This window comes from Mesoplodon mirus (assembly GCF_964341445.2).
Source record: "Mesoplodon mirus genome assembly, chromosome: 3".
Lineage (NCBI taxonomy): Eukaryota > Metazoa > Chordata > Mammalia > Artiodactyla > Ziphiidae > Mesoplodon > Mesoplodon mirus.
In genome coordinates, this window is record NC_138978.1 from 61,012,202 (window position 1) to 61,024,743 (window position 12,542).

Here is a 12,542-nt window from a genome sequence, read left to right on the forward strand (position 1 = left end):
AAATTATATTCAATATTTCATCTATAAAAATTGCAAATTTTTACAAGTGTAATAACATCATGGACTGGGGAGAATGTAGAGAAAGAGTCACTCATAAATTTCTAGTGAAAATATGAATTAATACAAATTTTTTAAATGGTAATCTCTTGGTATGTGTTTAAAATTATAATACCTATACTGGGATGTTATTGAAATATTTCCAAGATGTATTAAAAAAAGCAATGAGTATGTGTAATTTCTTTTTGTGTAAAATGGGATGATAGATTCAGTATATATTGTATTAGAGTGGGTTAACAACTGTAAAAAGTAGAATCAAACATAAAAAAGTCAAAGGTTATTGCTTGCTAAATTGAGGGAGAGGGAGGGAGACTGGAGAGGGAGGGAGACTTGATGGACTACTCTTAAAATAGCATGGATCACTACTACTCACATTTAATTAGCTAGAATTCAGTCATATGACCACATGAAACTACAAAGAAACTGAGAAATGTAGTCTATCTGTGCCCAAGAGGAAGAGGAGAAGTTTTAGTGGACAGCTAAAAGATAGATATAGATAGATATAGATATAGATATAGATATAGATATAGATAGATCTGTTATAGATCTGTTATAGATATAGATAGATATAGATAGATATAGATATAGATATAGATAGATATAGATAGATATAGATAAATATAGATATAGATGTTATAGATATAGATCTGTTATAGATATAGATAGATATAGATATAGATAGGCAATGATAGGTAGATAGATAAGATAGGTAGGTAGATAGATAGATAGATAATGATATAGGGCAAGCTATCTATATCTACTATAGTTACTAAATCTGTAACTATACCACATATATTCAGTATAGACATAATTTTTTGTTTCTGGCAGAAATTACAAGAAACTCTGAATAAGGTTATATTACTTCAGAACCAAATGGAAGAGAGTGAGACTTTTGTTGTATTTTATACTTTCCTGGACTGTTTACGTTTCCTAACCATATACATATATTATCTTTTTTTCCCAAAAAAAGGGACTGCAGGATTTAAGTAAAAAGACTAGGTCCCATTTTTCTTCTTTGTTTCTCTATGTACTTAAATTGAATAGATACATTTATAATGACTAATAAGTATGTAACAAATAAAAAATAACTATTATAAGTACACTGAAAAAAATACACATATTTTTCCCCCTAGCAACTTGGCAACCTATCCTATTGAAATAAAAGTGTCAGTACATAAGGGTATATAAACAAGGCTGTTTATTGCATCTTTGTCATGACAAATACAGCAATCTAAACATCTCTTGATGGAACCTCAAAAATTTGTGGCAAAACCTTATATAAGAGCAATTCTCACACTTTTTGGCTTCATAATCCTTTCACACTCTTAAAAAGTATTAAGAACTTCAAAGAGCTTTTGTTTATGTGGGTTCAATTTATCAATATTTATCATATTAGAATTTTACTGAGGAATTTAAATATGTTTAACTCATTTGAAAATAAAAATAAACTCATCACACATTAACACCAATAACATATTTTATTTTAAAAATCTATATCTTCACAAAACAAAAAACATTTAGTGAGAAGAGTGGCACTGTTTTATATTTTTGCAAGTCTCTAATGACTGTCTTTATAAAATACAGCTTCTATCAGCTCCTACATTTTTAATCTGCTGCTGTGTGTTATGTTGGCTAATGTACATGAAGAAAATTCAGCCACACATAAATATTTAGTTGCAAAAGGGGAGAGTATTTTAATAGCATTTTCAGATCATTTTTATCAATATATTCTCTTTTGATATTATACCAAAACTCAACAAGTGACTGTTTATTAAAGATTACTTGTGGGCCTCCCTGGTGGCGCAGTGGTTGGGAGTCCACCTGCCGATGCAGGGGACACAGGTTCGTGCCCCGGTCTGGGAAGATCCCACATGCTGCTCAGCGGCTGGGCCTGTGAGCCATGGCCACTGAGCCTGCGTGTCTGGAGCCTGTGCTCCACAATGGGAGAGGCCACAACAGTGAGAGGCCTGCGTACCACAAAAAAAAAAAAAAAAAAAGTTACTTGCAATGTAAAATCTGAAATGATATCAATGAATTTTTTGTAGTTAGATTAAAATCTTTATTTTGCACTTGGAGCAGATTTCTTAACCATTCATGATTTTGTAGTATTATGCATTGATCATTTGGAAAATATTGGTTCATTGAGTTATAGCAGATCTCCCAAATGTTGACACATGTCATATAATATCAAAAAATCAAATATCACCACTGATGCTCAGGGTGGTGGGTAAAAGTTTTCCAAAATTGCTTATAAGCTTGAACTTTATCATCAGCAACAAATACTGTCAGTCGTTTTCCTTGAAGCCTACTTTGTTCATTTTCAAATTTTATTTCATTTCATTGCCAATACCCAAATCTGAATAACCACAGTTTTTCAGTCTTTATTTTTTCTTAAAAATGGTGCTTCTTGGAAAAAGCAGCTACTTTTAAGTTCAAACTCAATCACAGAAGTGCTTTTCCTTGAGGAAACCATCATACTTCAGTCTGCAGCAAACATGCTTCATGCAGTCTTCTCATTTCACTCCTCAGAATATTGAAAGGACATGTACTCAAGGGTTGAGATTTAATATCATTAATTTCTACTGCTTCTTCAAAAGACATTCTTCAGTGAAACTGATTTAAACAAACAGGGAGTGTCTCGTGGTAAAGAGTAATTGACAACCAGTACAGTTTGATATGACTGCCTTGATTCATGCTAAGTAGCCTAAGTTTGGATCAGTGACACCACCTCCTCAGCTGTGTGACTTAGTAGACGTTTACATAATTCTAGGGAGACTCAGTTTTTTATCTGCAAAGAACAATGCTTTGACACAATTTACGTGCACAATGTGTAGATGACGAATTTCAAATACAGGCTGGAGTATTAATAGGCACCACCTCAGATGAACAAAGAGTCTAACTATGTTAAGACCTACTGGGGAGTTGGCTGACAGAGTTAGAAATAAGAGCATAGTTTTGTGATATCTTACTTTATCTTTTCATCTGTGAAGACATCCAATTGTGGCACAATGACTTGGCTATCTGCGTTTTAGTTTCTCAACATTCAGGATGAGAATAGAATGTCCTTTTATCTCAGCAGTAGGAAGGCAAAACCAAGGCAGCCCAGACTATGAAAGGAGCTAAGATACCCAAACATTTTCTGGATTTGGGCTGTTTATGGGCCCTCTTTGATATATATATATATGCACCCAACTATTCTCAAGTATAATGTTGAAGAGATGCATGATGTTAGGAAACATTAATTGAGCACTCTAAGAACTCTTGAGGAAAGCACTTTGTTTAGATTCTTACACTTGACTGTGAATCGATGTTTAAATTTTCAGTAATAATATACAGCAACACAAAAGTTAAGAGTGGATTGTTATTTCTAGATGATGAGGTAATAGTTTTTTATTTTTTAAGGTTTTTTTTTACCATCAACATTTTTGGTTTACTGTTTTAAAGGTCTTTAAAATTGTTTTAAAAACAGAAAAATCACAGTAAGCTTGCTTCATGGAATTTTTATTGCAATTTTGCACAGCATTTAAAATTTCAAAGGATTAGTTAAAATTTGGAAAGAACAGTGCATTCACCTTGGCAATGGGAGAAACTAGACCTCGTTGTGGTTTTAGCCAACCACCCACAACATTTAGGAAAGAAGGATTGCCTACCCAAAAGCCATTAGTTTAATGACACAATGTGAGTATTGTTCTGGGAAGTAAAACACTGTGATTAAACATGTGCTAAAATTCTGCCATCCTTGGGGATTTGCTTGTCCTAACAAAGAGCGCTCAAGTCAGACACAGAACAGCCTTCGGTGCAGCACAACTTTTTCAAGTCTTGTCTTGACATCACCGAATACTTCTTTGGCCTCCAAAGCCCTTCCGTGGGCAGCTGTTCACCCTGAAGACTTTCCTCCCCCCGAGGAATCCGTCTTCCGAAGGTTTTGCACTGGGCTTTCCTCAGAAATCTCCTGTTCATTAGGCAGCTGGAAGCGGTTTCCTCTCTCAGCTATATGGAAGGGAAAAAACAATACTTCCTTAGAGAGCTCTGACAAAGGCAGCAACCAAGTTCTACTGTGGGGGAAATGCATTGGATTTCTGGAAGGAAATTGAATCTTGCAGTTGATTTTTTTTTAACATTGGTCTGGGGTTTCAGAGAGATTAGATATTTTAGGGAGAACTCAGTCATATCCACCCTCCTCATTTTACAGAAGAGGAAATGTGGGTGCAGAGAGGAGGAGTGACAGAACCAATATCACTTGGCCAGTTAGCAGCCAAGTCAGGGCTTGACTTCTGTTGTCCTGGCTACCTCTGCACAGTGACCAGTGGCTTCCAAAAGTATTAGTTACATGCTATCAATGAAAACAATCAAACAAAAAATAATCCTGTGTATGCCCTGCAAAGCTGATCAGTAAGGAAGTGGAGATTTAAACCTCTATGTCTGCAAATTAAAAGTGGGCCCAACTGTTTTTATCAGTGTTGTTCCCGAAGTCCATGTATAAGCCTGTCTCACTTTAACTTCGTTCAAACTTACTTATCAGCACCTTAGCACACTGGCAAGCACCTGAAAACATTTAGATGAATGAATGCTGATTGGTAAGCCAGTAATGCATCAAATAAATAATGTATGGGAAAATATCTGAAAACCTGTGAAAGGTTAAATAAACAGTATTATGAAGTCAGTGGTGTCGAAAGAGATAGCCTTATACAGACATACACTCCATTGCCCCACATATTTTAAAGATATTCAAAATGTATTTTTTCTATTGTATTCTGATTTGCCGGAGATTGATAAATTATGGTCAGTCTGGTAAATTATGTTTACTCCCTTGAGATTAAAAACGCTCATTGTTTATTAACATCTAGTAACTATGAACCTCTCATTATTAAAATAAGAGTGGTAAGTTCATAATTTTTCAAGACATTAGTCCACCAAAATACAAAATCTCTGGGTCATTTTCCAAAATCTTTTTATTTACCAGTCATTTTAAACCAAATTGAAACCTGTAAAGTTTTCATATCATATGTGTGGTTGCAACATTTATTATGTAAACATGTTTTTCTTTTTTACTTTTATTATAAAACATAATAAACACAATTATTAAAATAGAATCTTAAATAAATTATACATCACATATAAGTGTACTCGAGCCCACAGAGCTTCCTGGATTCTTCACTCTTCACTTCTGAGATGGCAAGCAGGAGAGAGAAGAGAAACAAAGTATAAATGAAACCCCTCATTTTGCTGGGAATTGAATGAGAGTCTGATATAGTGAATATTGTCAAATCAAGTTTTGAAGTTGCCCTCACACTCTTGGCCAATTTATACGAAATTTCCTGACATTTTATTGGTCAACACGTCATTTTAACAATATTTGCTAAGCACATAGGTGACACCATGAAGTTTTGAAAATGAGCTTTTACTATTATTGCTAGTTATTCAGTCACTTCTGAACATCATCACTTACTATTAGCCGCATATGCGAGACAATTAACAGGACGCTGTCTTGGAAAACATTGTGGAAAACACATGGACTTTGAAAGTAGACAAGTATGAGATTCAGTGTCAGCCCTACCCCTTACTGAGTGACACAGGACAAGTTTTAAACATTTTAAGCTTCGATAATCATATCTATAGAATGGGAAAACCTATCTCATAAGGGATTTGTAAGTATTGAAAGCACCATCTATTTCAAAGCATTGAGAATGCACACTTAAGAGTGCAGGTTCTCTTTGGGAGATTGGGATTGACATATATACACCTATATGCATAAAATAGGTAACTAATAAGAACCTGCTGTATAAAAAATAAATTAATTAAATTAAATTTAAAAAAAAAGAATGCAGGTTCTCATGTTTTAGGCTTGCATGCTGGTTTCCCACTTATCAGCTCTAGAATCTTTATCAAGATATTTAACATTCCCAAGCATCCTTCACTGTAAAATTGTGCTGATAGTAAGTGCTTCCTAGAGCTAATGAGATAATGTGCATCTTGCTTGGCAAAATAAACAGTCAATAATTATTGATTGCCTTCTTTCTTTACCATCTGGACAAAGTAGAAAGATAACTTTCCTTTTGAATTCAGTAGAATTTCTCTGACTAGAATCTTCCTTGTTATCCTTCACACTATGCCTTAGGTACGCCTTTATCAACACACGTTTTTATAATAGAAAACTGAATTCATAATCTCAAATAGCTAAATAATGAAATTTCTCTTACAGTAAACCCTCTGAAAGCACTAGCTCTTGCAAAGCTTTTACCTAAACTGAAAATTCTAGAGTTTGAGATCTTAAAGAATTATTGTGTCGCTTTTTAGCAAATTGGACAAATAATTTTTTAGTTGATTTTGTTGAATCTTTGTGATATCTGGTTGAAAAAAATCACTTGAGCCTGTGGATCAAGATCATTTCACCCCTAATATTTGTGACATCACTTCCGTAGGGAAGCTAGAAAACAGAACAAAATAATCTATGATGTCATTGGACACATCTCTGACTCTGAAAAATAGACATATTATTTCAAAGAATTGATGCTTTTTTTCTCTCTCTGGCTGCAGATAATGGATTAAGGGGTACAAGGTTTGAGGCAGGGAAAACAGAGAAAGGCTTTTGCAATAATTTAGATGAGATATGATGGTGGCCTAAACTAAGGTCATGGTAGAGAGGATGGGACAAATGGGTATTCAAAAAATAGAAGGGCTTGGTACTGATTGGGCATCAGGGGCAAAGGAGAGAGCAGCCAAAAGTGGTATTTAGGTTTCTGCCTCGCACAGCTGGGAGGTAGGGAGCCCATTTGCTAAGAAAGACACCAAAGGTGCAGGAATGGTTTTTGACATCAGACAGAGCTACCTTATCTTTTGATGGGTCAAAACTGCAGGTGAATCTGTGTCATTTATCAACTCCAGAGGGACATCTGCATGACCAAGTCTAACACACTCACAGCATCAGCAATTATTCAGCCATTTATTCCCAACTTCTTCCCTTCTTTGGAGACTTATATTGCCCACCTTGATAATGCCAGCTTTAACATAGCACTGCAGTAAAGCTGTCATCAGTGGCTATGGGCTAGGTTAGGCTTCTGCAAAACCCAAGAGAGAAGCATTCAGCCAAGGAATGACCCTACCCTAGATGTTAGATACACTCTGTTATCTCTGAACTCTGTCATCACCCTTACTTGATCTCCCAAGGCTCAAAATAGTCCCTTCTTCAGCCAGCTCTTAGGCCTCATCAGGACTCCTGTTAATTTGGGACGCAGGCGAGAGATCTGAACAAGATCTGAGCTCAGCCTGTGACCAAATGGAGGCAAGCTAATCACCCATGTCAGTTATCCAGATGAAAAAGCTATTGCCAATAATGAAAGCCCCAGCTGCAGAGCTTCAAATTTAGGGGCTTTGTTTTCCCCACTTGTGAATTGAGAGAGTTGGATTGAATTACTTGAGAACTCTTTAAAAGAAAGAAAGAAAGAAAGAAAGAAAGAAACTCTTTTGAACTTGAAATTCTACGTCTTGCTATAATTGGCTAATTCTGTTACTCCCCCTCAAAAACTTTCAGTGGCTCGGCATTACCTGGAGAATAAAATCCAAACAGCCTGGAATTTAAGGCTCTCCACTCAGGTGCCCAAATATCACTCTTTCCACACACTTCAAGGTCCAACCAGAAAGGATAACTAAAATGAAAATTAATCTATCTCTTGACCAACAACAGTTTGTTGCTTATACCTCTAACTGGAGCCCTAATCCTTTATGTTCGGAGGTTAATGCAACTTTTTCTCCTCATTTAGTCTGTAACTCAGGTTACTACCTGGATATCTTCTCTGAGGTTTAGTTTCCTCCTCTGTGAGGAGACAATAATCTGCATTTTATGTTGTCATGAAGATGGAATGAATTAACACAAGTAAAACACAACATATGATGCTTATTATATGCTCAATAAATTAACAATGTCATATGCAATAGATTAGAAAATGTAATTTTGGGTCACTACTCGCTACTATGAATGTCTTTTTTTTTTTTGCGGTATGCAGGCCTCTCACTATTGTGACCTCTCCCGTTGCAGAGCACAGGCTCCGGACGCGCAGGCTCAGCGGCCACGTCTCACGGGCCCAGCCTCTCCGCGGCATGTGGGATCTTCCCGGACCGGGGCACGAACCCATGTCCCCTGCATCGGCAGGCGGACTCTCAACCACTGCACCACCAGGGAAGCCCCTATGAATGTCTTTTATGAATAACTTTCAATCTCAAAACTATCCATAAATTTACACTGCTCTAGTCTTTTTCTTTCCTTCTTTTATTCTTTCCTTTCCTTCTTTCTTCTCCTCTTTCCACTTATTTCCTCTTTAGAAATAAGTTCTAAAAAGGCAGAATCTTAGAGTACTCTTTCTTAAAGTGTTGTCTTCAGGTCATGAGTCTTTGCAGATGATCTTTGGAAAAAAAAAAAAAGGATCCCATAATAATAGTCCCTTTCTTGGAGATTAATAATGCATACTAATATAGTCAGGGCTCAGAGAAGACTTATAGTTAGGAAACTTCTTTAAGTTCAATGTTTCCCAAACTTATTTAGCCCTAGAAAATCTTTCACCATGAAATTGATTAATATCTGGGATCGTTATGAATTACCTAGAGTATATATATTTCTAGTTCCAAGCAAATGGTAGGATTTTATTTCTCTGATCTTTAAAGTTGTTTGTGGCTAAGAGACATATTTTAGCAAATAAAATGTGAGTGGAAGTGACATATGTCACTTCTACCTGGCATTTAAGGATAGGTGCATGATTCCCCAGTTCTACCTCTCTCCTGCCTTGGTGACCAACGACATTCCTGACAATGGAATCTGATCTCTGAGTCAGAACAACATGGAGCAGGGCCACCTGCTAATCTGTAATGAACATGTAATATGAATGAGAAATAAATCCTTATCATTTAAAGCCACTGAGATTTGGCAATTATTGGTTGTAGCAACATCATGACTTATTCTGGCTAGTATAATTAAAGTTATTTACATTTTACAGATGTAGAGACTGTTTATATGATCCAAAGCAAAGTAAGATGAATTATTTGACCTTAACAATTGTTGTTAATTACCACATGCTCAATATTATTGATTATATGAAAGTCCACAATTAACACAAACCAAAATTCCAGATTAACAACTAGACAATGGATTCTGTAAATTTTTCACCTATATATTATTTATCAAGGAACTACAGCCACAGGAATGCCTAATAGATGGTGTTGAGGGCAGACTGGCATGAGTTATAAGTACCGTCTATAGCGTCAGATTTGGGAAATCCTATCTCAGTTCTGCCATTTAACATCTATGTGAACTTAGGAAATAACTTAATGTCTCTGAATCTCAGTTTCTTCATTTGTAAAATGTAGATAATACTGACTACAAAAAAATGATAATACTGACTTTATTAGGGTGGTTTTCAAGACTAAATTATGAAAGAGTGCTGATCAAAAGTCTCTAGCACAAAGGGAATTTTTAATAGATTGATCATTGACGGTAATCATAATAATTCTACCAAATATTACACTGTGCCATAGTGATCTTGGTGTTAGAATGCTAGAGTTTTAGTATTGCCACTCTAGTTTCTAGCTAAGAGAGCTTGAGAAAGTAATTTAACCTGTATTAGATTTTCAAATTTGTAAAATGGAAAAATATCACAGGGTCAAATGAAGTAATGTTAATTATAGCACTGATAAATTATAAAGCATACCACATATAGCTATTTTATGTTAATGATGATTATGAGATTGCTGTATAAATTTGTTAGCAAACACTAATTTATTTTTATTATTACTATTATTTTTTTCTTTTTTTTGCGGTACGCGGGCCTCTCACTGTTGTGGCCTCTCCTGTTGCAGAGCACAGGCTCCGGACACGCAGGCTCAGAGGCCATGGCTCACGGGCCCAGCCGCTCCACAGCATGTGGGATCTTCCCCGACTGGGGCACGAACCCGTGTCCCCTGCATCGGCAGGCGGACTCTCAACCACTGCGCCACCAGGGAAACCCTATTTTTATTATTATTTTTAACACAGAGTTAGTACTGCTCATCCTTGCCTCATACTCATACTAACTGCTTCTAGAGGGTGTTTTCCTCAATGGCACCACCATTCACTCAGCTATTCTTGTGGGTCAGTCACAGCTCCTCATGCTCTCTCACTCTTCACTGACTGAATCCTCCTGTACACACACATCCATTAAATCACCAAGTCTCATCAGTTCTACCTTCTATTGATAAATTTCCCTGTGTTCTACCCACTGCTCTCTATCACCTCTGCCATGATCACAACTTTCATTTAGATTACTGCAATGGCCTCTTACTTGGCCCTATATCTTTCATCAATCCATTCTCCACACTGCTGCCAGAATGATCTTTCTAAAACATGTGATTATTACCCACTTTGAAGACTCTTCAATTGTTTCCTATTTTCCTCAAGAAAAAGCAAAATTCCCTTAACATGGCCTGTAAGACCTTTCATGATCTGGCCTCTATTTGCAAAGGTCTTAGATACCCTCAAACTTTAAATGGTCCACCTATACCAAACACCTCAGAGATTTTTTTGAAAGGTTCATGTTCTCTCTCTCTCTCTCTAGGCCTTTGCACATACTGTTTTCTTCACCTAAAACTCCTTTTCCTCCCCTCTTTAATACCAGTTAATTTCTACTCTACAATTATCTGTAGAACCAATATTGAAATATCATTTATCTAGATAATTTTGCATAACTTTATGGATAAAATTTTCTTACCATTCATTTTAGTGTTTTTTTTTTTTTTTTTTTTTTTTTTTTTGCGGTACGCGGGCCTCTCACTGTTGTGGCCTCTCCCGTTGCGGAGCACAGGCTCCGGACACGCAGGCTCAGTGGCCATGGCTCACGGGCCCAGCCGCTCCACGGCATGTGGGATCTTCCCGGACCGGGGCACGAACCCATATCCCCTGCATTGGCAGGCGGACTCTCAACCATTGCGCCACCAGGGAAGCCCCATTTTAGTGATTTTTAAAATGCCCTATCATTAAAAATTAAATGAGCAGCTGAAAATGTTTTTATTAACAATCTCATAAACAGTAATATTTAAAGTTTCATTTTGTATGGACAGAGAAGCTATTTTCTTTTTATGCGTTTGTTGTTATTTGGGGCTTTTAGAAATTATTAAAATAATAAATAATCAAACTATGTGTAATTTAGAAAACTCACTAAAACTATTATCAGTGAGTTGTGATGTAAGATCCCTAAAGTGTGCTGGGATCCTTTGTTCTTCCTGGTATAATGGCATCATATCTTTTAAAAGATGGCTTATCCAAAGAAATCACAGACACGGTGAGAGTACATTTTTTATGAGTTGTTCTGGATGCTACATAAATGTTTCATCAGTTTTAAAAAAAGAAGTGCTCATTTTATAAGATTCGTAACCATGTTTTTAGGTGTTCCAACTTAATGGGCATGTTCTGTTTTCTATTTAACCCAGGAATTAGTTTCATGTAAACTGTTAGCCTTTTAGTTTTATCACCAACTAGGTATGCCAACCTAAGCAAATGAAGGCTAATAGCCTAGTAAGTGTTCTATGGTTCTGAAGGCCTGAACAAACAAGACACGAAGCCCAGATGTTGTATAAAGGAACAAATGAGGTCATAAGCACAGTCTGTATCTCCTAAAGGAGGAGTAGGGCCTTGGCAAGGACACAGCCAGCTGCTAAGGGCAAAGGGGTTCTCAGATCAAGAAGTGGGGATGTGGTCTGGATAATCAAAATGAGAACTGCTATTTTTGAGCAACTACTTCATACCAGGCATCTTGCTAAGTGCTTTACGCTGGAGGAAAATTGTGCCCCAAATTGTCAGTGAGAATACAAGCTCACAAAGCAGCAGTAATACTCACCTAAAGAAAGTGATCATAGATTTGTTCTTAGCTTTTGTCGAGGGGGAAAAAGGATTTTATCCTGTTGTAGAACAAAAAAGAGCTATGACCTGTGTTTAGCAACTTTCAAGGCTCATTTTATGCTTTATATGTTTTCCACCATTAAAATGTTTTTACCCTCTGTGATGTTAAGACATTTTGTTAGGATGTTGAGGAAATCATATGTAAAATATTAGATCATGTTATAATATGGGACAAGCATGGAGCCAACATTACTTACATTAATTTGATAATTCATTTACTCAACAAATATTTGTGGTAATAACTACTCTGTGGAGGTGCTGTTCTAGGTGTTGAACATACAGTAGTGAGCAAAACATATAGTCCCTGCCCTCAAGGAGCTTACAGTCTAGGGCTGGAGGCAGACACTATGCAAATGACCACAGAAATATTTAGCACAGCAGGTATGAATGTCAACTCAGAAACTTAGGTATCCAAGAAATAGATTTTCTATGATTCAATTTCTAACTCCAAGTCTTCATTCCAGTCAGCTGGCAGAAACAAACCACACACACACAAAAAGTTAATGTCCGTATCTCTCAGAGTTGGTTTTCTTCCATTTCCCAGGATATAAGTCTAGTATCTTAC

The 12,542-nt window shown here is 36.4% G+C and overlaps 1 protein-coding gene across 1 annotated transcript; it reads right to left on the reverse strand.

Moving 5' to 3' along the window:
- Positions 1-3,755: 3,755 nt before the first annotated feature.
- INSL5 (insulin like 5) lies at positions 3,756-5,279 on the reverse strand (the record flags this gene model as incomplete). Its single annotated transcript, XM_082612141.1, is given in 3 exon segments — positions 3,756-3,957; positions 3,959-4,112; positions 5,185-5,279. Coding segments are annotated over 3 exon segments (393 nt in total). The 3' UTR covers positions 3,756-3,813.
- Positions 5,280-12,542: the final 7,263 nt, after the last annotated feature.